The 27944-nt window shown below is 33.5% G+C and overlaps 1 protein-coding gene across 1 annotated transcript; it reads left to right on the top strand.

The window, feature by feature from the left end:
* The first annotated feature begins 55 nt into the window (after positions 1-55).
* LOC108768319 (uncharacterized) lies at positions 56-27846 on the top strand. The gene is made up of 15 exons (XM_018518706.1): positions 56-694; positions 2656-2948; positions 10688-10825; positions 16528-16595; positions 16884-17173; positions 19082-19389; positions 21878-22494; positions 23046-23587; positions 24578-24758; positions 25162-25292; positions 25583-25731; positions 26101-26280; positions 26785-26889; positions 26970-27170; positions 27364-27846. Exons 1-15 carry the CDS (start codon positions 613-615, stop codon positions 27523-27525), a joined length of 3447 nt encoding a protein of 1148 aa, XP_018374208.1. The 5' UTR covers positions 56-612; the 3' UTR covers positions 27526-27846.
* Positions 27847-27944: the final 98 nt, after the last annotated feature.

Here is a 27944-nt window from a genome sequence, read left to right as displayed (position 1 = left end):
TCATCCTGAATTTCTTTAATTAAAGTGAAATCTTTGTCTGTGAATTACAAAAAAGGTGGGACCATAAATATAAATAAGTGTACCTTAACGAGTAAAGCGGTCACCGTTGCGAAGAAATTAGTGAAACTAATTTGAGATAAACTGTTGCAACGTCTTAATGGAGGAGAACTAATGAACTTTGTAATCTTGTAAAGTGCTCGGCATGTTCGTCGCGACAGCTGGCAGTCTGTCATCGCCGGGACTCCTTCTCGTGTAAAACAAAGAATTTGCTGATGTGCAACGAAAAGACTTTCAATTTGTACAAGAAATTGCGTCTTTGGTGGTCCCCAAACTTAAGTCGTCGTCAGTATAACATCTTTTCTCGTGATTAGTACGGTAGTATACTTTTTTATGATATGTCAGTTTAAATCTTAAATCATAGATTGACGATTATAGTAATCGGCCCCAACTATGGGTTGGAGGATTTCATCTAAGAATATCCATTATCCGAAGCCACACGCATTGAGTTGAGCAGACCCGGGGTCTGTCATTGTCGATAACTCGTTCGCTAGGGTGACCATCGAGGGTGAAAACAGGGGACTCGAAGTACATTTGTGAAAGTATTCGTCAGAGATGGTCAGCCAACACGCGATGGCCACTACCGTCCGTAAAGTTAAGCAGGAGAATCGTCTCAGGCGGCAGAATCAAAGCCAAGGTACACATAGACACGTGTTGATCTCATATTACTAGATGGTTCATGTTCCCTAAGAATATACATGAAAAAAAAGGTTTTGCTTCAGTATCTAAAAATTTAGCTAGATACATATCTAAAAATAGTTTTTGGATGATCAAAATAATTATGTAGGGGATGCTAGTTACTAGAATATCGAAATTTTTTGCAGCATTGATTATCATGCTTGAATTTTCTACATAATTATTTTAATATTATAGTTTAATAAAATTATATTTAGATCTGTATTTGATAAAAAAAGTTATTCATATAAGAACATATATAAAAATTACATATAATTATATGTAAACATAAAAGTATTCATGTAATTATGTACAAAATATGTTCATATATGTATTTCTTTCTTTTGCAAAATGAAATTATTTCTTGGTACAAAAAATAATAACAATACAACAAGAAGACATAAAAATGATTTAAAAAATTATTTTTGTGTTTTTTTTTCATAAAGGTCCAGTTTAAAAAATGAAAAGTTGCCCATACAGTATATATGTATATTTAATATATTTTAATTGTATATTTATATATATATAGAAATTTTTTTTCTCATTTTGTGTCAGACTTTGTATAAAAGAAACAATACAAAAAAATATCTGTTTAATTTTTCTATACGTTTTTGTTATTATTATTTTGCTTGCACCGCACAGAAATTTTATTAAAAAACATACATGGATACATTTTGTAATTATTTATTTTTATGTGTTTATATATATTTATATGTATATATTCTTACATAAAAACTTATTTTACTGGTGTATCTTCTTATATTTTTAGATACTTCAACAAATTCGTTCTTTTCATGTTGATTCATAATGTAACTTACACGTCCTTATCTCCAAGGGAAACCTTAATTACGATCTAGTTGCACCGAAATATATCACACCTCTTGTGGAATTAATGCGGACGTAGTTAGGACGTAGCAGGGATATAATATGACATTAATAATGCAGTACACATACGTGTGTAACTATAATATCATTACGATCGTTCTGTTGTAATTGCGTTGAAAATATTATGAGACTTTAGTGCATAAAATGTTGAAAACGAGGAATAAATTGAGTGAACGAGGAAAAATATATTAACAAATGTAGGTTTCAATTAACGCGCAATAAACTACTTTAATTAGTATCTTATTATTTTATTATCTTATTATCGAATGAACGATAGACTTACGTAAATATTACTGAACGAGCAATAGACTTACGTAAATATTACTGAACGAAATGATCTTTAACGTTCATGGTCTTTAAATGCAAGCAACTTATATTCTTTATTCACAAACAAATCTTCATCTATGATTACAAAATACCTTTAATACAGTTTTCAGTATACTTATGTATAATACATATAGCAATTTTCTCTCCTTAGGCGTCTTTCATTTGAATAATTTGTTTAACACATTCATGTCACAAGCTCAAGGATACTCCAGGATGCGCCGTGGCGATGAATATATTATCTACTACTTATTTCATATTTTTAATATGTACACATTGCACGTACATACATATTTTCTTCGCCGATTTAATTTTACGCCAAAGTATTACACGAAAAATTCACAATGTGTGTTAGGAAGATGTTTTTTTTATAATTATATTTATGATTATATATTCTATTTTGTGACTTATTTATTTTAATTTGACTAAAAAACAGTTTGAATGATCATTACCCATTATCATTACGTTTTAAAATTAAAATGGTTTTTTTATTTGACATTTTTTTATTATTTATCGTAACTTTTTTTTTCAGTAATGCTAATTATTATGCTGTATGAAAAAAGAAGTAAATGTTTACCATTACAATGTATAATTATACAAGTCGCTGCATTTGCATTCGTAATTTCTTTTTAAATACATTAAAAAAATTTTTAATTAATAAATTAACTTATATCGCAGTTAAAATATTAAAAGAGCGATTATGTATTTCTGCAGATGAAGAGGGGCCTTACAAACCAGTGCCACCACCGAAACCGGTGTCGAATAATCAGAAGAATCAAGACGTTCAGCAGGACGAACACCGGGAGCAGTCGGTAGCCGAGCGGCCGTCATTGCGAACGACTTCCGGTCCGGAAAGGACCAACGTCGCAGAGGACGGGCAGGTTCGAAGCGCAGCCGGGCAGCCCTTTGCACCGGAATACAGGATGCCACCCTTGTACGGGGAGGAGCAGAGTTCGGGTCAGGCTCAACAGGCGGCCAGTTTGCAGACTCACAGCAGCAAGTTCCCGGTAAGTGCGATAATGCACGTGAACGCTGAAATTATAGCACCATTATTCTTATCAATCACTTCCTCGCCGTGATTTTTGCCGTTTTTCCGGAAAACTACAAAGTAATTACAAAGTGTCTGGCTTTTTTATTATTTAATCTATCTGTCTTTCTTTTCTCATTTTTCATGTTTAGTAAGCAATAATTAAAACAGAATACATTCGTGCAAAAATATATTATGGAATCATTTTTACTATATAAATCTTATATTATATTTTAAAATTTAAAAAGTATGACGTTCAAATGTACTTGATAATAATCGATATGAAAATGTAAGATAATGATCATTATTGATATAAATAAAACTAAAAATAGATAAAACTCCGATTGAGGTAGATAAAATGGATACAATTTATTGACGTCGTCAACATTTTTCACTATTTTGATAAAGATGTAGCATTATAATATAAAATATTGATCAAATTACGATAGATATATATCTTCCTTCCTTTTAACGAGATAATTATGCAATATGGAAATTAACGTGCCATTAAGATTATGAAATTGAGACATAAAATGCTCTTAATATTATTAAAAATTAATGAAAATTCATAACTTTTTTTAGTTGGTTTAATTTTGCAAATTATAAAAAGAAATGTATTTTATATTGTCGCGTAAAATTTCTTTATAAATAAACAAAAGTTAATTCTACTTGTATGTACAATAAACGTTAAAAGTCATCGAAACCGTACAGGTTAAAATCTCTCTCTGCGTAGAAAGCTTCTTTATTCAGTTTTGGAGCTTACCGGGGTTAGTGCACCTTCGCTAAACGAACAGGTCACTAATTATCCTACGAGGGCGAGTGTGACACCTTGCTCGTTTCGTGTCGCCTCGTATATACTAGGAACAATGAGACGAAAAAGAACCGAGCGACGCCGCAACGCATAATGCAGACAGTGGTGGTCCTAAATCTTTGCTTTCCCGCAACGTTCATTTATTTTGTGCTTCTACCGAATGCATCTTCTCATATTCTAGTCATGTTTCTGCATTCTGTAATAATTTTTTTTCTTTCTGCCATACTCGCTTTCGATGGTTTTTTTAATCCTGCTAAAATTTTTATTAAAACTGATACACCGTCATGGCTGACGCGTTCACTTGTTTTAAACGTTGAAAAATTAAAGCGTTTATTTGAAGAATATCGTATATGTTGCTTTTGATAAATTAAATTTCGCGTCTGGTAAATAGAGGTAAAATTTCATTATTGTTCTTATAACTCTCCAGTTAATTATATTTATTTGTATAACAGATCACATATTATTTTTTTATAAAAATAATATCGACGACAATGATATACAATATCTCTTGGAATGGCGTTTTCAATTATTTACTGTATTGAATAGCCTGAATTGTGGTAATTTATATTAAACTGTCCCAAAAGTTTTTTTCATTTTTTTACTTCATGAATGACACAATTTACTGAAGTATACAAACCGTTCTACCATTTTTTCTAGCTCTCTAGGAGCCATTTTTTAAAAGTTTCTTTGATTTATTAGTAAAATGCTGATTGAGGTAGTTTTTTATATTATTTAAAGACCTTTATTTATCACGAAAAGAATTTTTTAGAGGTAGTAGGCAGAAGAGACAAAGTCTAAAAAGCAAGAAGGATGGAGCAGAACATCTCAATCAATCGCCAGCAACTTATTTTGAATGATTAAAGAGCGCATGTCTTTGGTTGTTCGAAACAAATTGGTGGTATTTGATTAGGATGTTTTACCCACATCCTCTTCATTCTTCGGATTAATCATCTTCCGATTACCATCTGTGTGTTGTTCCTTTTTCTAAAAAAATTCAGCTTTTTAAACGACTTTAAAAAAATGTTTCAATTAATATTTTTTACTTTGATAAATCAAAAAACTTTGAAAAAAAGATATTGTAAAGAAAAAGTCGTACTTTTTCTCATAATTATTGAAGTATTTACGAGTCATTGTGTACAATATTGTGTCATTCATGAAGTAAAAAGATGAGAAGAACTTTTAGGACAACCTAATATACATATAGTTATGCAAGTTAATTATTATAAACAATCATATTAATTTTAAATATAATCAGAGTTGATAAAAACTGATCAGAAGACTTGAATGTTTTTAAACTTAAATACATGTTTGCAAAAACTGTATAAAATTTAAGATAAAGGGTTTTAAAGTTTAAAAACTCTATTTGTTTACAAATTTAAAAGGCCAATTTTTTTATGAAAATAGAGAATATTTAGAAAATCATAGAATTATTAAAAATAATGAAATAATAATTTGTTTAACGGTATTATAAAATTAGTACAATAATAAAATACAGTACAAATTTAATACAATATACTATCTTATAGAAAATACACTGTTTAAATAAATCTTAATTCTAAAAAAAAAACTTTAATTTAGAACTTAATCATATCAGAATGTATTAAATATAGTAGATGACTATTTCTTTTGAAGCTCTCTAAGGAGAAAATCACTTGAGACTTGTTAATAAATTTGTTATTAAAACGAAAGTAACAGATTCTAGGACACCTAATACACGTCTGCGATAGTAAGTTAGACTTTCTTTCTTTCGAACGTTATATTTATAGCTATATCGTCGCTTGCGCTTTTGATTGGACACTCGTTAATTGTAGAAACTTTGGTAGTGTCAGGCAATTTCCCGCTGATGATTTCTTGTAATTATCAACCTGCTGCGCGCAGATGACACTACGGACACGGCTTTCTGAATAAGGAGATTCTACGCGTGCGTTTCGAAGCGTCTTCTTAGAGTTAAGTACAACGAGAAGGAACGAGTACAATTCACGCTTTATTCGGTATAAACGGTTAAGCTTTCTAGAATTATACTAGATTTCTTGGACACGACAAACCGGGCTCAATTATAATTCCATCACTAGAAACGTCGAAAAGAAATTTTATCGACAGACAGTTTTATACTTGTAACGAGATGAAATATCTATACACTATAGTTTAGTTTAAACGAATATTCAGTCACACATTTTTCCATCAATATAAATCTGGAAGCAATTAAGTTCTGCATTTGAGATTTTTTTTAAGATTGCATTATCTCGTGTTTTATCTCGGCCGACAATTATTATCGCGTTATTATCTCTCCATTGAGGCTCGTATACATTTTTTATTTCTAATTTTCTCCATTGTCTATCAAGATTTATCCTTTGATTCTCGTCGCCTGACCTTAGTCAATTCCGTCTAATTAGCTGAGCGTAATCACGCGGTACAAATGGCGCGCGTTGATCTTCCGTGTTTGGCGTTAAGAATTAGCACGCGGTCCATAGAGAAATCTTCGGTAACAGTTCGTTGTACGCTAGTTACGTTGTTCTTGGGAAGGTTCTCAGAGGTTCTCCATCAAGACAAAGGGGGCATCATACGCGCGTACCGTTCGCCGGAAGTCGGGTAAGGGGGCTTTATTCGCGATAGCCGTTTAGATACACACCACATTTCTCTGCAAGAATCGGCACAACCGCAGGTGAGAATAAATCGGGGCAATCCAGCGTTTTATAGTCTTTGCCATTTCAGCCAGCGCTTTTATCACCAATTCTTCATACCACGCACCGGCATGACGTCAAACATACGTACGCACGTACGCATACGGGCTCGCTTGATCGAAGAGGAAAATTTTAAAAGCGACACGGCCTATCGCGTTTATCGATTACGATAGCTGATCGCGAATCAATGTTAATTAACCCTTTTTTGTTAAATATTGTCACGTTGCGATCGATTCTCCTACAGCATTTTAATTATCGTGGCATAAAAGCCTGTGGACTCTGTGCGAATTAAATCTCCTTTGACAGAGGAAGAGTGACTACTACATTCTCATGTTTGAAATTATTGTTTTGTGCTTTTTAACAAAAACTCAATTAAAATACTGAGAATTCTGTCTAATGAAGCTATGATTTTTATTAAGAATCCTTTATCTTTTTATTTTATTTTAAACAGTATTAAATAAAAATATTGATAAATTTATTTTAGATTAATTTAATGTAATTGACTTAATTTCATTTAATTAACTACAGGATATCTCTAATGCGACACATAATACACATATATATTTAGTTGAGACTTTAAGATGTATTATAAGATTGAAGGATCCGGTCCACATGCGAACAACAATAGCGATTATGTTCGAGATTATTACCACTAAAAGAACCATCCTTAAAAGACCTCTATCAAAGATTCAATGTCTCTTAAGTGCTAGGTGCAAGAGCTATAGTTAAGGGAATCTAATATCAGGTGCAGTTGTGTTCGGGGTTCTATCACATCCTATTTTAACAAAAACTCAATTAAAGTACTGAGAATTCTGTCTAATGAACTAAGAGATGAAGCTATGATTTTTATTAAGAATCCTTTATCTTTTTATTTTATTTTAAACAGTATTAAATAAAAATATTGATAAATTTATTTTAGATTAATTTAATGTAATTGACTTAATTTCATTTAATTAACTACAGGATATCTCTAATGCGACACATAATACATATATATATTTAGTTGAGACTTTAAGATGTATTATAAGATTGAAGGATCCGGTCCACATGCGAACAACAATAGCGATTATGTTCGAGATTATTACCACTAAAAGAACCATCCTTAAAAGACCTCTATCAAAGATTCAATGTCTCTTAAGTGCTAGGTGCAAGAGCTATAGTTAAGGGAATCTAATATCAGGTGCAGTTGTGTTCGGGGTTCTATCACATCCTATTATCATCCCCGGAAGGCGCGAATCGATCGGTATTTTTATTCGCGAGCTTACGCCTCGACGCACCGCGTTACGCGCGTTCTCGTGACGCCGTTCCTCTATTAGCACGCTTTATTTCTTCCGCAAAACATCGTACCACTCCGTTGTACCTCGAGCTTTTTTTATAATCCAGCTTTATGACGCAATAAGTACACCGCCGCGCGTATGCGTGTGTGCGTGTGCGCTTGTCGACGAGTGACGTCACTGTCGACTACCCTGAGCAAGATGCCGATGTAACTACTAGGTCTTTTTCGAAAAAGAAAAATACGCAATCAAAGCAAAGCAAAGAAAGCAAGCAAAGAATGTAGCATGTTGTAAAAAGAAATTGCCATATCAAGAAAATTACATTGCGCTATTATACTTTCCAAGTTTTTCGATAAATCTTTTGGTCTTGTATTTTTGCTACGCGTTTTATGTTAAATATTGTCACTTTATTCCCATTATCTTTGGTCCAAACAATCCAAAGTCATATTTACTATTAAATGCGGAAATTACAAGCTTTTAACAAATATATGTCGTTATTATCTATTTATTTTATTAGTACAATTGGAAACTATTTTTGATATTGATTCACAAATTAAGTCTTATATAGAGTCATCTGACCCATTTTCTTCTTTAAATAACACATGAACTGTATATTTAAACAAGCAGATTTATCTATAAATTATTCACAAGAGAATTGAATAACTTATCTTCACATACCTATATTTGTATTCTTGTTAAAACCAGTCCTTGTTAAAACTTTTATGTTGAATTTTTAATATACACGAGTATATTAATTTAACATAATATGATTATGTTATTTGAATGTTTTGCATTTAATTCAGTATTCAACATTTCTTAATGTTAAAATAATTCATTAATAAGTAAAAAAATAATATAAAACATAAAATAAATATAATGTAAAACGTACATCGTAAGATAAATGAATAAAACGTATGTAATTAATTTAATATAAACTTTTCTTAACATAATTTAACATTAAATTTATATAAATGTTAATTTTATCGAAGAAATATACTTTCATAATTAATTTTCAAATTGTACCAAATTGTTATTTTTGTGTTAACTTTTTATATAATAATTGTGTTTATTTTTAATATATTTATCTTGTGTTAAATTAGTATAAAAACTTGAGAGGATCGTTTACGGAGATATGTGAAATGTGTTCAATTTAATACAAATGTTTCATTTGCGTAGTGAAACATCAATCACGGTAAATTGTCACCTTATCTTTTACATCATAACTATAGATAAATCATGAGAAAACCAGGCGAGTTGTATTTTACGATACATTCATAGACGAATGCATATATCATGTTTATTCGCTTTATTATACATTCATACATGATAAAAATACATTGGTATATCACCGTCAGAGAATCGCATATTTATGGATACCGGTGATGTTCGAAGCAAATGAATATATCAACATTCGGAGCGTGGTATTCCCTGCGAACGCTCATGTTCTTTCACACTCCTCTCTTCGGTTTCTCACAAAAATTCGTAACCGCACGTCCAAGGCTGGACGTCGCAAGAACGATTAACAATCAAATACCGTGCTTATCTCGTACGAGAAAATCGTGATCGTTAAAAGGACTTGTCATGCGTTTTCCGACGCGTTTTCAGCGAACGGGAGTCGAGAGTCTCGGGGAAGTAAATCTCGTACTTGTGCACGTACGCGAACGTAGTTATGTTATCCGCAAGCGTGATTATGCTCGGGGCTTACCTATCCGCATGCATTTATTTTCCGCGGCAGTAGCTCGTTTCATCACGCTTGCTTTCTTCCGAGCGCGATGCCCGGCGATGTTGCAGCCAGTTTAGTTCAGTGACACCTACTCCGCAGCGCGTTATTACGCGCACGCAACGAACGCACACGTCGCGGCCGCGCCGTGCACGCACTTTGCGTATCATCGTGCCGTGCGTGCGAACTCGCCTTCGACACGGACATGCCTCCGCCTGACGTGGACGCGGCCGAGAAAGCCGCACGGAAAATCTCTCGGCGCACGATGGCCGTCTGCATATCATCCATCTGTTTTTGCTCTGTTTACCTATGTAGGTGCATACAGGGCGCCTCTCAGGACGCGCTCGGTTGCGCGCGAGCTAAGAAAAGAAGTTTATCAGCGGATTAATTTGCTTTAACGCGTTAATTATCCTTTGAAAAGCAATTTGAACAAATTGCGAGATTAAAAATTAGAGTATAAAAATTGAAAATAAGATATATTGCTAAAAGAAATAGATAGAACGTAATTCCATTTATGCGTGAGCTCAGAAAATGTAATTAATAATATACGATATGATAATTTACTTTAATATATATTAAGCCGATACTTTTTTTTAATTGAAGTAATTTTATAAAAATTTTGCACGTTTGAAATAGCTATAGTATAGCGTTAAGAAAATTTTAAATTGATAACTAATAAAGTTTACATGATAAGAAGCAAGTGAGCGATTTAATTATAATTATATTATCTAATTATAATAATTTATGCTAAATCTTTCGGTTCTGTTAATTAGTTCGTATTAATTAGCTATTTGGAAATTATCGATGAATGAACAAGCAATTTATTCGTAATATTCGAAATATATTTGGTGAATCTTTCCTGAGTAATGTCACCCTGTGCAGGAAAAAAATTTAGTGAAAAATTTCAGCAAAACTTTAATTGAGGCAATTTTGAACAGCAATCAAATATTTTGTTTGTACAATAAAATATTTAGTTACTTCCGTATGAAATACATTTTTCCTGTAAATAAAAAAAATATTTGTTTATACCAATTAAACAATTTAATTTGCATAAAATTACAGTTCCGCTCAATATATTAAAACAGTTTTTGTTCCGTACATTTTAAACAAATTTTTGTTGGCAGCAAAATTTTGATTTATAGAACAAAATATTTTTTCTAGTATACGTCTCTAGCAAGATTGGAAAGATAACTATTTTGAGCAAACGATAATTTCTGTCTCTTCCAATTGCAGATAGAACGCGAGTTGATCCTGTCGTCGGGAGATAAGAATTCTAAGATCCCTATTCTTCACGAGTACAAGCAGAGGACCGCCGGAAGAGTCGCCATCGCGCCGGATGCGCCGATCAAGCAACAGGCCTGGGTTCAAGAGGTAAGTCCGATCTTACTTGATAATTCACGGTGGATAAACCGCGCTGATTACTTTGCGTCTTTTCTTCCGGACAATAGCGGCTAGCGTAACGAGATACTTGGGTCACTTGTTAGGTCCAGTTTCACAATTAACTCTTAACCGAGGTTCAACTTATTCATTATCTAATTCTAGAATTGGAAAGAGATACTGAATAAGTTGAACCTGGGTTAAGAGTTAACCGTAAGTTGTGAAACTGGGCGTTAGTGCATTCTCTTCCTTTTCGTATTTCTCGCATATCTGCGTTCTCTTGTTATTTAAAGTATGTAAGCAATATACATTCTTCGAGTAAATATAAGTTTAGTAATCTAAAAATCTAAATAAATCGTAACGTTCATCGAAGTTAAACTTCTGACGGTAGCCAGAGTGAGGAAGTTTTTGTCCTACTTTGAGGACAGGTTCTATTGTCTGGCGATTATTACGAAATCCCTCGATTAATCGGTCGTCACGTGTGTGCAACATATACACGTGCCACCTACGCGAGCGTCAGTAGGCGTCAGAAATATATGTTTCAGACGTTCTTTTTTCCGGTTTTATACCTACTGATATCTTAAGGCATAAGGGAAGGATGTAGAATATAATTGTTGCGGTGATTGTTAAATGTTCTATCTTTGATTTGTATATTATCATATTTAATTCCTTGTTCTTTTATTAAATATATTTTATTCTATTTATTTTCTTGCTTTCCTATATTTTTCTATTTTCTCTATTTTATCAAGGCTTAGCAAATATTTCATATATGCTTAGCAAATATGAAATATTTATAGAGAATATAAGAGAAATATGTAAATTTTCTTGAAAAATACACGGAAATATTTTACTGAAGAATCTAAAATTTTAGCTAAATATAAATTTGAAAATAATTTTGTTGGACCATGAAAATAATTATGTAGGATGCTCAAACTAATGGTTAGATTGTAAAAACTTTTTGTGGCATAACTTATCATGCTTGAGATTTCTATAAAATTATTTCAATAGTCCAATAAAATTATTTTCAGATCTATATTTAATTAAATATTTAGATACTTTAGAAAAATCGTTCTTTTTATATAACTTTTTTTACAAGTTACATTTTTCTATTAATATCAGCATAACATACATAATAGCAATTTAGTTTCTTCAATCAAAAGTCATATTTTTTTATTTCATATTTCTAAGTTTGGGTTCGTTGCTAATTAGGAACGTCTTCGTACTACCGTGATCGTACTACCGGAGTAAATTACATCCTGCACGATCATCACTGGTGAGATTTGCGTTAACGATGTACCATGAGAAAGAGAGATGACATTGCTGTGTAGTATGACATTCCCGTGTACGTTACAAAAACAAGGTGATCTTAAGTTACAGCTATAGTACACTAGGTATAAGTATTTACACTGTGAATGGGTCTCTTCTGTTTAGAAGATTACGCGCTGGGTAAATTGCAGTTATTGGTCCTTGGGTAGTCGTTGGCCGGTTACATTGATCCTAGAATCGTGCTCGTTTATGGAATTCTTCAGATATTCAGTTCTAAAACAGTGATGATGCAATTCGCGTGCACTGCGTGTATCAACGTCGTAACAAAATAGAAATACTCTCTCTGTATATGCACCTATCTTATGACTGTTCTTTAGTCAACTTTTTTCTTGAAATGACCCGGTTTGTGCGAAAAAAATTAATAAATTTTTCATTTAATTTCTCAGAAGTTCTTTAAATTCTTATAATGGTAACTTTTTTATTATATTTTTAAACGTAAACGTTTAAGTTATTTTTTTTTCATTGGACTGTGTAGAAGTCGTAAGATTAACACAAAAATATTATTACGTACTAATATCTGTTTTGATCAGAAAAAATGATTTTGCCACAAAGTATTTAAAAATTTAACTAGATACACATACAGATTTGAAAATAATTTTGTTGGACCATCAAAATAATTATGTAACATTTCATATTGATGACAATATTGCAAAAAGTTTTAACATTCTATCAACTAGTTTAAACATTCTACATAATTATTTTCATAGTTCAAATAAAATTATTTTTAGCTCTAGCTAGATTTTAGATACTTCAGCAAAACTGTTCTTTCGTGTGAATATAGCCTTCTCCTTTATCTGTTGAAGATTTCTCGATTTTTACTTACTATTGTTTTTATAGAGAGGTTATATTTTTTTTCATTATACAATAACGTTACGGAGAGTGCCGCTGTTGAATTTGGTGAAGGCGAGGAAGGACTCGTAGATTACGATACAAAATATCATGCGAGTGCACTGAAGAGATCACCTTTCCGTAATTTCGCACGCAGCCGACGAACTCGATACGCTCCGACGTGCAGAATGGCCAACTTTCGTTGCCTTTCGAATTACTTAAATCTACTTTACATAATATATATATACACATCATCGTGCGAGACGACACTTAATCAGGGTCGAATATGTTCGCAGCATGTCGTGGCGCGCGGAAGATACACCATCCGCGCCGTAGAGACTCACGTAGCTCGTAAACTTATTTCCAGCGCTCTCAGAAACCCTGGGTGTTGCTAACTTCGAGGATTCCGCATAAGTAAATTTTTCCCTACTTTTGTGGAAGCCACGTGCTACAGCTTTCAGCCTTGTTTTCTCTTTTTAACGTCACGTACGGCTATGCTCTACGGCTGCGCTTTAGAGCAGTTTTGCTGTGAAAGTTCTTCTTTCAATGTGGAAATACTATGAATTGAAAAGTTCGACCAAAAAAGAGCGCGCGTACATATAGGTATAGAAGATGCAGAATGCAACATTATTTTCCATTTTATCTTTTTATTTATTTTTTTTTTTTATTTTCAAGTGAAACAACTTTCTGAAAAGGCTACATTTTTATACATGTACTTTACATCACAATTTCTTCTGAAAAATACAAACAAAGATTTGTAGATTTACAATTATTCTCAATTGATATAAGAGACGAATGGACAGTCTATTAGCGAATTCGAATGGACACTGATTTAATCTATATATATAAAAGTAACATGCAAATTAAATATAAAATACAGAATTATAAAATACAGATTCTATGTAACAGCACGATAAAATGTATTGCGGATTTCATGGTTTAATCCGTTTTTATATTAAACATATATTTTTATGTCAATTTGTATGTTTTAATGTGCATCAGTACGCACTGAGTGCATTCAATCGAATTCACTCATATATATTTATAGATATCGCGCTTATAGGTATATTTTCTCAATTTTGATATAAGCTGTTTTTTTTTCATTATAAAATATACACAAGAATATAATTGGATTCGTCCTTTATCTTCTTCAATTTTGCACCTCCTCTTGCAGATATAAAAGGCATTCAAATACGTTATCGGGGTGTCGTGTCTTTTTCGAAGTGTAGCGCGCCGAGTATGAAAAACTTCGCTTTTATCTTCGGTACGGCTGTAATCCCGGCACGGTATCAGCGTGGCCATAAGTCAGAGAGCCTTTTCCGTATGCGCGATGCGTGTCCGCAGGGCCCTACGTATCCGTTGTTATTCCAGGCGCATCTCTCTTCCCGAGAACCGTAGGATTCAGTACGTTAACTTTAAAATTGCCGAGGCAACGCACGCCGGTCACCGTGGCCGTTAGCCGATGTCTGATGTCCTCCTTCGAAGGGAATAGTATTCGGACCTGGAAGGTCGATAACATATTATTTTATTTTACGACCACCGCTGTCATTATATAGCCGAATAGAATCATATCCTAGCCACATCCCGTCGCTTCGCGTCACTGTATTCTTAATCACCCGCGTGTTGTGACACGAGTTTACCATATTAATTTAACGACTTTACTACTTCAGGGAGATAGAGATAGGAGATCGTCAATATGGTAGAAAGTTTATAGTGTACAATTTACGATGACTAATTAAGATTGTTGATTTCTTGACTACACATATAAACATAAATCTTACTGATCTCTCGTATAATTAATTCCATACATAAGTACGTTTTAGAAAATTTAAACTAAATATATTTTATCTGATTTAATACTGCACGTTCTTTTTGCTATTTTGAAAGATTAAAATTCTTCTGCAGGACTGGAAAGAAGTTTTAATTACCTTCTTAATTACTGATAAAATATCAGAATTATTTATTTTCGTGGAATTGTTGTTTTTATGGTTACTAATAAATAAAACAGTCACTCTTTTTTCTTCTCTATTACGTGGAAACTTTAATAATATTTTGCGTTTATCCTGCCTTTTCCAATCTTTTAATTTGCTTTGGCCGACTGTATGTATATAATCTTATATCTTTATAAAATTTTCATCTTAACGTTTCGTTCGCTAGAAGAGCGTACGGTTTATCGAAACATTCCTCTTTGCGAGAAAAGATAAATCCCGAGAATTGCATTTCAACAATATTCGTTTAAACTATGAATCCTTTCTACGGCCATAACGTAATGGTTGACTTCTTGCTTGTGTGTGAGATTATGTACCCGAGATAGTTTGACTTTACATAATTTCGCGGCAGCTGGTCCCGAACTATAATCGTTAAAACTGTGAGGGCTTATTTCACTGAAGTCGCCGCTTTTATTAAACGATTCTCAGCGAGAAAGCACGTTTTTTGGAACAAACTTTAAATGAATTCCGCTCACTGGAAGTTAGATGACTTGGGACACTACTTAAGTGTCATAAGTGCACGCTTCATGCTATGAATTGCTTCCCGAAGAGAATCACTTCTGACGAACTGTACGCGAAATTAAGATGTCGTCATGTCTCGGACTCACGCTCCGTATTGTTCAATTTCCTGTGACATAAAAAAGAGAAAAGAAATGATACTGTTATATATTTTTTCCAATTTACTCACAGTAATGATCTAAGTGGTTAGTTATCGTCTCTTAAACATTTTTTTGTAGTATAAAATGAATAGTTAACTTCTAACGATTTTATAACAATTATTTATAATTAAAAAATGTTTCAAAAATAATTATTTTGATTGGCATTAAGTCTAAAAAAGATTTTAAGTTAATAATAAAATTAAAAAAATAAAAAAACATTTTAATAAATTAAAAAAATAAAAATTTGTTAGCACTGATTCATCTTTAACGCAACGCAATATTCTTAATATGTTCTTTTCTGAATCTAAAGCTTGCACTGGAAAAAGAATCTGATTACATTGATGATGATTGATCAGAATCTTCTGGCTTGTTCATTTTCTACCAGAAGTTTTTTCCGGTGTTGTAGTCGCTTTTTCTTATGGAAAAAGTTTAATGTATTTTCCTCATTGCTTTTTGACGCACAAACTACGTAAACAACTTTCCTCTAACAGATTAATGTATGCTCGTGCCTGGCGAATAATTTAATATATCAACTCGCTAACAACGGGGCGACGAACTTATTCAATTTTAATTAAACTTCATTTTCTCTCGCGTTTAGGTGGTTTTTAATCGAAAGATAAGTTTCATCGATGCCTAAGTTGGTGAGTGCCAACTTTGCGAGATGCTCGTTTTTGATGCTGCCGATGTGTAATTACATACTCTTCGTTTAACAGTTTAATGGGACGCATCTAACGAAACCGCCCGTGCCGCTCCGTTACGGAATTAATGGACTAATTTACATAGGACGTTATACGTTCCATAATTTACGCGTTTATAGAGGATATTTTATTAACGACGTGTGCCGATCATTAACAATGTGCGCTCACCAGGCGAATGCGTTTCTTCTTTTTTTCAGGGAACTCAGATGCAGGAAGTAAGGCAGGACGGCCAAGCGAGAAACTACCAGTCACAGGACGCCTACTCGTAATTACTTCATGCTTATTTCACACTTACATTAAATTACGGTTCTTCTGTAAAGATTCAAGAGAGAGGCCTGTGTGCCTATTGTTTGATCTCAGATATAATTTCTTTCTTTCACTCTTGCATTTATCTCGTTTGTTATACAATCGATGCCAAGTGAAATAAATTGTTTCTCTATCATTAACAGTGATATTATATGCATGAGCAGTATTATCCTACCTGCGGCACATATTATAATAATAACGCTTTAATACCCTCGAGAGATTAAACTTCCTATTGTACTGTATTCAGATCGTCTAGTGGAGCGGTGCCAAGGGCGACAAAGATTGACGAGGAAAAGACAAAGTCACTCTCTAGAACATATCACACGATTAAGGACATGATCTCGAGTCGTTTCGGACCTAGTCGCAAAGACGTCGAACCGGAACCGGAAGCCAGTCTGAACAACGTCACGGAGGAGCTGCGAAAGTCGAGCAGGAGCATCGACGATGACGAGACCAGGAAGAAGGAAGGGATTTACGGAAAACCTCGCGCACAGGAGCCGTCGGTTAATGTGCAACAATATTCAAAGAATGCTTACGGTAAGTTGGATGCGACTGAGCAAGATACTAGTCGGGCAATTAGGCGCGTTAAGGCGCGATGCTCAGCGAGGTGCCGTTAATTAGCTCATAAATGTTGATGAATTAATTTGAGGAAAGCCTGTTGAGCGGAACGTTAAATGGCGGAGTTGCATGTTTTATAAATATGAAACGGTGTGTGCAAGCGTGCATAGCAACACAGGCCTTTCCGCTCCTAGAAGAGCACCACTTGAGCTCTATATTTGCAAAAAATAGTTAACATTATGAAGTTCGTTGCAGAAGAAATATTTCGTAACGTTTATTCATTAATTTGTCTACACAAAGTGGTATTAATTAATTAATTATCACGTAGCTGGGAGTGTAAATAATTAACCATAACAAATTCATAAAGTGTACGCAGAAAAAAAACTATTCTTAAATCAACCATATTATATTCATATATATAAGCAAAAATATTATAATCTTACTTCAAAGATATCAATCTTGATTTGATTAAATTTGTTTTGATGCAAGTATTATTTTGCACTTAATTCAAGACTTGCTCAATTAAAAATCTTATATCAATACAAATAAATCTTATATCAAGACTAAAATTTTTAAAGCAAGATTACAATATTTTTGCTTATATATGAATATATTATGGTTGATTTAAGAATAGTCTTTTTTTCTGTGTAGAAATACATTAAATCTTACTATGTAGCAATTGATACAATTTAAAAATGGAAAGTTGCGAAAGTTTCATTCGTAATCTTCGTAATTATATTTAAATAACTACAGTCAAGGTAACATTATTTGTCACAGCTCCTGATTGAAAATTTATTAGATTACACATCTCCGATTTTTATTTAATAAGTGAGCTCACCTTGCTGCTCGTAACTTATAACTTGTCACTTACAAGTGCACGCGACGTGTGTGACTTTCCTCCTTTTTGCGCGGCGTATTATTCGCATTCGCTCGTTGTGCAAACCTGTAAATTCACAGCGTACGAAGACGAGAGTCTCGCACGCGCAATATCGCCGCTATTATTTCGCAATCTACCGTAAGCTTTAATACACGAGTAATACCTTTCCGTTTAATCGTTCACTTAAATCGAGATTAGCGGTCGATGAACATTAAATTTCTATGAACGGATGTAAAATTAATGATTCACCATTTTAACCGTCAAATAAAATGAAGGAATAATTTTAAAGTCTTTTATGAGACGAAAGGACGAATAAGTTGGTAAGAAAAAAATTACGGTCGTCGAGTCGTTGAATATTTCAAAGATGATACAACATATATGTTGAAGAAGATCGATGAAATCGACTATAAGATTGCATATAGCTCATTCGACTATTTCTGACGATTGTTTTTATGCAAAGTTTTTTCCTTAATATCTCAAATTTCATTACGCCATATATATCCTTATATATATCTTTTAGCGTTTAAAAGTTTTTCTCTGTAATTTTCCTGTCCTTAGCGTTTTGCTCTCCTTTATAATTTCTATAACCATAATAATGATTCGTTCGCACCATACGTGTGCTTCAACGTATGTAGTTGGCACATAAATGGAGGAGAAACTTTCCTTTTAATTAACTTCAGAGTAGTGCGCATTGCATATTCATACATTTTAGCATTCCTGATAGCGTTCAGAACGAGCATGTACGTATATGATGCAACGTTTCAGTTACACTTCAATACTTGCGTGTGTATATTGAAACAATTACTTCAAATCTTCACATAATACACATAGATGCATTTTTAATATGTAAATTTAACTAGAAATATAACAAGCTTAACGGAAAGATAATACATTTAACAAAGGAAAATAACGTTTATTTAAATCACATACAGTGTACAATTTGTGCCGGTATTAATTAATCTTCTTTGTGTAACGATTAGAAATAACATAGAATATTTGCTCTCGTTCAGGTCAGTATGGTCACTCATACGGTTATCAAAGCAATCAGCAAAATGTACCTCTACCAGGCCAACTGCAGCCGACCGCGACTATTCAGCCGAATTTACCAGGGCAAAGCGCTCAGCTTCACGTGACCCACCATACTCCACCAGGAGGAATTCAAACAGTTCATCAAACTCAAGTTCCTGCTTTTGGCCAAACCGCGACAGGTGCGCAGCAGGTGCAAAATGTTACGAGAGAGTACATGGTTCAGACATCGGGCGGTATGACCGGACAACAAATACATCAAGGAATCCATCAGAATCCCACGCAAGCACAGGTACATTACAAGATTAAGATGAGAAATGTTCATGTCGATATCTGATTTCGATAAAACTTACTGGTGAATAAATGATGCGAAAATTTGACGTTAACAGTTTCTGTGTTTTCCTGTCTTTCAGAAGTCAAACTGATCAGTTCGTGTGATATTCGAATAGAAAAATGATGAAATTATGAATTAATTGTGTAATACTAAAATTAAGGAAATTATTAAAGGTAGAGTTGATCACAGTTTGTCTTCTGAGAGTCGCAAAAAAGAGCGTGACAATTCAATGAAATTTTTTAAATTATAAATAATATAAATTAAAAGAATATAAAAATATCTATACAGATTTTTATCTTATTTCTTTAATAAATTAATAACATTGATAAAATTAATGTTATAACGCTATAAAATAAGATGTTGGTTTATTATTATTTCATAAAATTAGCGGAATTTTTTAACATCGTTTTCTCTTTTAAGCTCTTCTTCCAAGGATGCGATATTATTCGAGATATTTTGTCTTACATCGAAATATCCTTAAATAAAAAATAATTTTCTCGCCTTCCTCCGCGTGTTCTCTTAAGCTCTGATTTATTAAAGTACAATTAATTTCATTTAAACGTTTCTTTAAGATAAATTTAGATTGTTTTTTTTTAATGAAAAGTATAATTTATTTCATTTAAACTTTTCTTCAAGACAAATTTAAATTGTTTTCTGATAAGGAAAGATAGATATATACGTTTGAACGAAATACTATTCGCGAATACATTTTTGTGACGTTGTTCCATAATATCGACATTCTTACGAGGGTGTGGATATTTGTTGCGTGCAGGAAACAGAGACTCACTGGCGAATGAAAAAATATGTCTCATAGCTTGTCACCTGTCTCTTCATGACGTCTCTTTCATATAAATTTGAATAAAGTAACTACGTAGCCACATATAGTCAAGTAACAACTAATTATGTTTCGTATAAAGACTGATATACGCGGTGCATTAAACGACATAATGTAATATTCGAATGATAACGTAGCTTTGACACGGCTTGCAGGAATGTTCCGTCTATAGTATAATGATTGATACTTGCTCGGCAGCGCGCTAACATTTTAGTTTGTTAAATAACGGTTGGTATAATGATAGTGAACGCGTGCAACACGGCGCTACGGAGCGCTAAATCACCGACGAACAGTGCGCGTATATTACTCATAATGACGCATCTCAACAACTTTCTATGCTGTTGCGTACACGATGGGAAAGATTCGTAAAGAAGTCTGTAAAATTTACATAACCACGCTGAAAATTGTACGGGATTACTTTTTTTTATAATCCGATCTTTTTTATAATGCAATAACGACGATCAATGTTGATGCATAATAGCGTTGTGGTAGTTAGAATAAGAAAAACCACAAAAGAGAGTCTCAACATGAAAAATAACAAATATAAGTAAAATTCACAAAATCTTTTATGTATAAAATTATAAAATATTGTTTATATAATAATTATTAAGTTAAAATAAAATAAAATTGTAAAATAATAATAATATTCATCTACAAAATAATAATTAAAAATTTAATATTTTTTAATTTTAAAATTAAATTTTAATATTTTGAAATTTAATAATTAAAAAAATATTATTATAGGACTCCAAAAATAAATTTAATACAAGTAAAATGTCTATGTGAGCCTCCGCGTATGTTGATGCGTAAATTATTTCTAACAGATAGATATAATTCGTAGTCAATTAGATACTTATCAAACGAAGTTAAAGTAACCTGAACGTTTCGATTCTGAATTTGAGTCTTCTTCAGATCAAATACAAATACACATTACTATAGTAATGTAAGTACAAACTATAGTTTGTACTTGACTTCTACAACCGAAGAGAATTGAAATTCAGAGTCGAAACGTTTGCATTTATACTTTGACTTAATTTGGTAAATACGTTTTAATTGATTAGTTGATGTATGACATGTATGTGCCCGTGTGTGTGTATATGTATATGATGCGAATTGTATCTATTATATTATAAATATATAATTTATGCCCCACCATCCGCGAAAGCTCATATATGTGCATTTTACTCATATTATGATAAAATTATTATATTTATTATAATAATTGTTTAAACATTATCAATTTGCGACAAAAAGCATATAGGCCAATTATACATTTAACAATAAATTATTGTTGACATCCCGATTAAACAATTTGAGAATAGGATACCGCAAGCGTTGTTAGAAATAAATATTTCTGCTTGTAGAATAAAATTACGTAATGCAGTAATTAAACTCTAAAAACCAGTGAATTTACTAATAATAATAAAATAATAATAATTTATCGTGCCGACGCGCGTCTGTAACAGTTATATATATATATATATATATATATACATATATATAATTTAAGCTTAACTAAAGTAGATTTCCACTATGATATTAATTCTATAAAAAGCAAATAGGCGTTCACGATTTAACGGTTATTGTTAACGAGCCGGTTGGTTGGTTTAGGGACAAAGCACGCAAGTGCAAAAACCGCACGGTCTATCCGTGCAACAGCATCAAGTGGGCAATGCGATGCCGACGACGAGTCCAAGCTTCCAGAGTCCTCAGCAGTTGCTTCATCAGAATCAGAACCATCACCAGAGTCCGCGGTTCGCACAGCAGCATGCTCAGAACATGCATCAGCGTCAGCAATTAATCCAGCAGATGCACCAGCAAATGGCCGGTCAGCAGGGCTCGCAAACTGCAAGTGCGCGAAATATGCAGCAGTCATATTTTCCCAATAGCGTCTCTTATCAGCAGTATCAGCAGGCGCGACAGGCGATGTCGAGGTCGCAGATCGATCTTCCAAGCACGTCAAGACAAGCGCAAGAGCTCCGAGTATCGGGCCAAGAGGTTTACTACCATTATGCTCAAGGAAGACCTCGTTATGGCGTTCCTCAGGTGTACATGAAGACTGAGAGTAATCAGGAAACGGAATTTCAGAGGCGAAACTCTGCAAAGGGTATTGAGAAAGCAGCCTCACAGCCGCAACTTTGTTATGAAGACGAGCGAAATACCGAGGTTTTGAAGAATCCCGGAGAGAATATGAAGAATTTAACAATAGATCCGTTGGATAAGGAGAGGTAAGACTTAAAGAAAATGATTGTACTATATACAAGGTTTCTATAGCAAATTTAACTGACGTAAGATTTTTATAGATATAACAAATGTAAAAAGTATAATATGTCGAAGGGAGATGGAGTGTGCTGAGAAAAAGATAATGCTCGTATTCAGAACGCGCTTTTATCGATAAGTGCGCGCTTTTATTTCTGAAATTCTATAGTATGTGTAACATAAACTATATGCTAAATGCGCGCTAACATCGTTATAAGCGCGTTCTGAATACGAGCCATAGGCGATAGCAAAACTATGTAGGTGACAACTGTACAAGTTTTAGGTATATGTAGAATTAATACACATAACTGCATAAACTTTATAGTTACTACAGCTATAAAATGATTTATTAAATATAATATGAATTATATAAAATATCAATATATTTAGCTATATACATTAATTATACATAACATAAAATTATAAAACTTGTATAGTTGTCACACTATGTTTTCCTTTGAGTGTGCAGTGTACTAGAGTTTTTAAAACCTTAGTTCTCTAAGAATACTATACATTTTAGATATGAGATTACGGTGGAAGATCGAAGTCAGTGTGAGCCCGGAAGAAATGGATTACAAAGGAATGAGGAGTATCGACCGGAAACTAGCTTCGGTATTCGAAGAGACGAGACACGAACATCAAAGAGAGAGCAAGAACAAGGATCGTCGGGTCAAGAGGGAGGTCAGAATTCGGTAGAGGGAAATTCTGTGCAGAAGAGGATCGAAGAGTTGCAGAAGAGAACGGAGCAGGAGGGTCATTTAAACTCCAAGTCACCGAAGGATGATGCGGACGGCTTAAGGATCGGTCTAGCTACGAAAATGATCGGCGAGCCATCAAAAAGGCTCGATAGTGGACAATATAGCGGGAAGGAGTCCGTTGTGAAATCAGATAGGAAAGACGATCTGGAGCAGGGTATCGGCCGATTGAAGATCCAGAATCAAGGTTCAGGCTCAGATTACGACAAGGCCGGCCAGAGTTCTTCGAATGTCGATTCAGGAAGGGGCTCCGCAGTCTATTCGAGCGGAAGACGTCCGCCGCCCGATGATCAAACTTTAGCACAAGGTAAGAATCGACTTTCTGATTTTACCTTGAACTTTTTGGTTGTAGTTTTCTTATTACATACATACACACACATACATGCTTTTGGACTACTTTTTCCAGCGTCAGCTGTTTCCTATGAAAGGGCCAATCGATTACTCAGTCTTAGACTTTCACTCTTAGTAGTCAAACAATAATAATAATAAAAAATATATTTTACGATTTTTTAATAATATGTTATTTTAATCTTATAAAATTTAATTTCTGTTATGATAAAATTCCATTTTTCTCTTTTTGTTGTGAGATGTTATTTCTCTCATTTGTTAAGAAAAAGTTATTAACCCGACGTCATTGTGGCTAGGTCGAGACATTTTTAAACATCTGTATTTTCTTACATACTTCGTAGATTTTAACTAACCGCCCTGTAGCTGGAGCTAAAACTTTCTAAAACCATTGTTGACATTGCGAGAATAGACAAAAAAAATATTCGGGTTATCATGATCCAACTCAACGGCCGTGTAACATTTTAGCACCACAATGACGCCGGGTTAATATTTGCTTGCTACTTAGTGTTTGCAAAAATATTAATTTACAAAAGTAGTTATATGTTTTACAAAAGATAAACTTTTTATTATACATTTGTTATTTTATTTTAAACAGATCAAAAAATGATACAAATTACTGTATTTTTTAAAAAAAATCTTATAATTATATATATAATTGCCTTATTTATTTATATAATATTGTATAAATTGCATTTGATTGTAATTGATTACCATGCATTATTTTAATTAATAATAAAAAACAAGTGGGCGCTATTTTAATTAATTATATCTTAAAAATAATGGTACCTACTTATCTTTATATGTATCATTTTTTATTCGTATGTATTATTTCGTGATTTATTAGTTGCAATTTATTAGTCGTAATTTATTTTTCTTTCGAAAAGTTTGAATTGGTATTAATTGTTCTGTCGGAGTATGTGATTTGTATCTCTTTGTTTATCTTTCTTAGTACAAGATTCCGAATGGGTGGACATAGTGGAGTCAGAGCTGAGGAGTATTTTGGAACCCAGGGACGTTCCAGCCATGGCGCACTCCACTCTGTCCGAAAGTGTATCCTCGGTAACACCGCCTCTACCACCATTGTCACCCCATGACAGCCCACGTACGCCGAGAAATCGATACTCAACGAGGTAACGCAACTTCAAACAGGTCTTTCTTCTTCATGCAACCGGTGTTACTTCCGGTCACCGCCTCGAGTCACTTCCGATTCTGTTACCTTCCTCGTATATCGAAATTCCGATATCGATGTCTGGCCGAAAAGTGGCCTCTACAATATTGAAAATAAACGCCTCTCTGTTGCAACTTTATAAATTGTTAGTTACGCGAGACTCGGATGCAAGATGTTAATTTGAAACGTCAATCTTTAATTATTCTTTCATTATTCTTAAAAAAATAATCTCATATGATTTTTTAATACAATATTTTTACAAAGCAATCTTTGATTACACAAAGGAATTTAATTTTTATGTAATGTTTTGCTATTATTTCAAATATGAGTGCTTTTATAGTACTAATAGATATGTCTTTCTTTAGTTTACCGTACGGATCAAAACCAAATTATAACGATTATAGCAAGGCTATGGAAAAGAGAGGTTTTCCGAGCAGCACAAAACATCGTGGCGCTTCGACGTCTAAAAAGGAAGCTGCGAAAAAGTTTTCTCACCGTGAGTATTTCTTTAAATATAAAATTTTTTATGTAAATTTTTTTTAATATTAATCTTATTATATATTTTTTTAAACACGTAATGCATATAGAATTTGTTACCTTTATATAGAAAGAAATATAATTGTATAAAAATTTTATAATTAATTATTATAAATAACATTAAATTTTTTATGACTAAATTCATATTAATAATTCCAAAACGGTTAATACTTAATTTTTATACTTACTGTGAGTTTCAATTTTTGAAATTTAATACTTCTGTAATATTAATATTTATACTTTTTTTAGTTTTTGGAGTAGAAGCTGCTGATTTAACATCCACCACAACAGGACTTGATTTAGATTCCATGTTAGACAGAAGCGATTCCGATCTCAGTACCACTGATGCAAGAACAATTAGGAAACAATTGGAAGGATTAGAAAATATGTACAGTGAAGTAAGTATGATACTATTTTAATAAAATCATTCGTTGTGTATGTATTATTGCGTTTTTTCTTCTACGAGAATAAGGATGCATAAATTAAAAAAAAAGACGCATTACTCTTTCATTCTTTTGAAATTAAAAATAAATGTGTTACCAAATTAAAAAAAAATTTTATTAACATAATTCAAGAAGCAAGATGTGATATTTTGTATTTATCTTCCATTGCAAGTTAAAAAACATTAAACATATTGCTTTTTCTAGTCGTAAAGAAATGGCAGTGTATGTTAAAGTTAACGAAGATGTCGTACGCGCACGTTGAAAAGGGTTCAGGATGAGCATTATTGAATTTATTTTAATTTGCATGCGAAAAAATTGTCGCAGGTACTTAAATTACTCGGCGGGAGCGTAAAAAAGAGACGGAAGGCGAGAGGACTTACTAGCTATGGTTCAGTTTCGTCGTTACCGACATCCTCCGTGTCATCAAGGCCTGTTACGAGGCATCACGACAAACGTAGATCTCACGTGATTGACGATAGAATGAAGAAAGCCAAAGATATAAAGGTGGGTGAGATTTATTTATATACAATAAAACTTTGTTTATTCTCAAACTTTTGGAGGATAAGACAGTTCTGACAACTGAATGATACGGATAATAGAGTTTCTCTATCTTTCTCCTTTATCAGTATTTATTAGTTCCGATAATAGGAACTGACGTTCAGAAAACTGAAGTCGAATACGACGAGCTGCTATTATCCAAAATACGCCGGCGTCATTCGGATAATGGGAACTATTAATGGGAGTATAAATAGAATGTAGGCAAACGAAGTTTTACTGTACACATATTTGGCGTTAATTTTAATTAATTTATTTAATAATTCCATAATTTTCGTTAAGATTTATTCTCTCATATAATACTCTACTCAATCCTTTCACAGAAAGATTTAAAATATGAAACGTACTGCATTTTTGCTAATGTCGCTAAATAAATGTCTTGTACAAAGAAAATTATTAGTTTAAAATAGTTATTATTACGAAATCACGGTGAAACGTATTTTGATTATTTAGAGCATCAACAAGCGTTTTCAGCGACTGGAGTCGCACGTAGTGACACTGGCAAGATCAGTGGCTCACCTGAGTTCGGAGATGAGGACCCAACATCTGATGATACAGGTGAGAAAACCAGTTAACAACACTTACGGTATAAAACGAGCTGGAATTTCCAAGATTCTACTACTATCAGGTTTTCGCAGGAAATGGAGAGCATAAAGTGCGAGATCGCAGCCCTCAGAACTCAAACGAGCATGGCGATGGTGAGATCGCAGTCGCAGCCCCTAATCAAGGATTCGGAATTGCCGGCACTTTCGAATCCCTCGAGAGTGAAGAAACTGACCAAGTTTTTCGGCACGGAACCCCCCCTCATCAGACTGTTCCTGAGGGAACTTGGGTATGAGGTATGTGTCCCACATTCGTTTGCTACGTCATGCCGGTTTTGCGAAGAAAAGCGACTGATTTCTCGATCAATCTAAAATAGCTTTTTCTTAGATGAAGATATCGATATGATTCATCTGAATCATAAATTTTTTAACTAATGGAACTGTACACTATTCTTTGATTGAAATTTCTGTCTTCAAATTACAATTTTAGAAATACGCAACCGCTTTCGAGAAAGAGAAAGTCGGGATGGTGGAGTTGCCTTACCTGAGCGAGGAGAGACTTCAAAAGATGGGGGTTCCCTTAGGTCCAAGGTTAAGAATCCTCCAGGAAGCAAGAATCTCGGTGTGCAAGGATCCAATTTATGTAGTATGAATCCTGTAAACGGTGCAAAAACGTTTTGCAACGCGAGCAGACGGAATTGCGGAAAAAATCCAGATAAAGAGGAAAGAACAAAGCTCAAACGGGGGATATTCGTTTTGTGCCGTTGACCGATGAACGCATTAGAACGTTCCTCGAGGCGTTTCTCGTAAACGAGCTCGAGAGCTCGAAACAGTTCGTTTGAGCGACAGCTCTTTTCCCCGTTTCAATCAATAGCCGTCTGAAAGCTACGCTCTTCGAAACGTTGAAATTGTTTCACGTCTTTAGGTTGACAGATTTGTTCTATTGTAAGTTCACCGCTGCACATTTTCTGGAGAAAAAGATCCGACAATATGTAGTCAATTCGTAAAATAATAACTTAATCAATGTAAAAGCGCTTTTGTTTGAGATAGATTAAAATTTGAAGAATTAAT

This window comes from Trachymyrmex cornetzi, unplaced genomic scaffold (assembly GCF_001594075.2).
Source record: "Trachymyrmex cornetzi isolate Tcor2-1 unplaced genomic scaffold, Tcor1.1 scaffold78, whole genome shotgun sequence".
NCBI classification, from domain to species: domain Eukaryota; kingdom Metazoa; phylum Arthropoda; class Insecta; order Hymenoptera; family Formicidae; genus Trachymyrmex; species Trachymyrmex cornetzi.
This window is presented reverse-complemented; position numbering and strand designations above follow the sequence as displayed.

Coding starts and splice junctions, on each gene's coding strand:
- LOC108768319 (XM_018518706.1), top strand. CDS start 613: ATGGTCAGCCAACACGCGATGGCCACTACCGTCCGTAAAGTTAAGCAG. Junction 24,759..25,161: donor AGAAATCGATACTCAACGAG/GTAACGCAACTT, acceptor GTCTTTCTTTAG/TTTACCGTACGGATCAAAAC. Junction 27,171..27,363: donor TGAGGGAACTTGGGTATGAG/GTATGTGTCCCA, acceptor TTACAATTTTAG/AAATACGCAACCGCTTTCGA.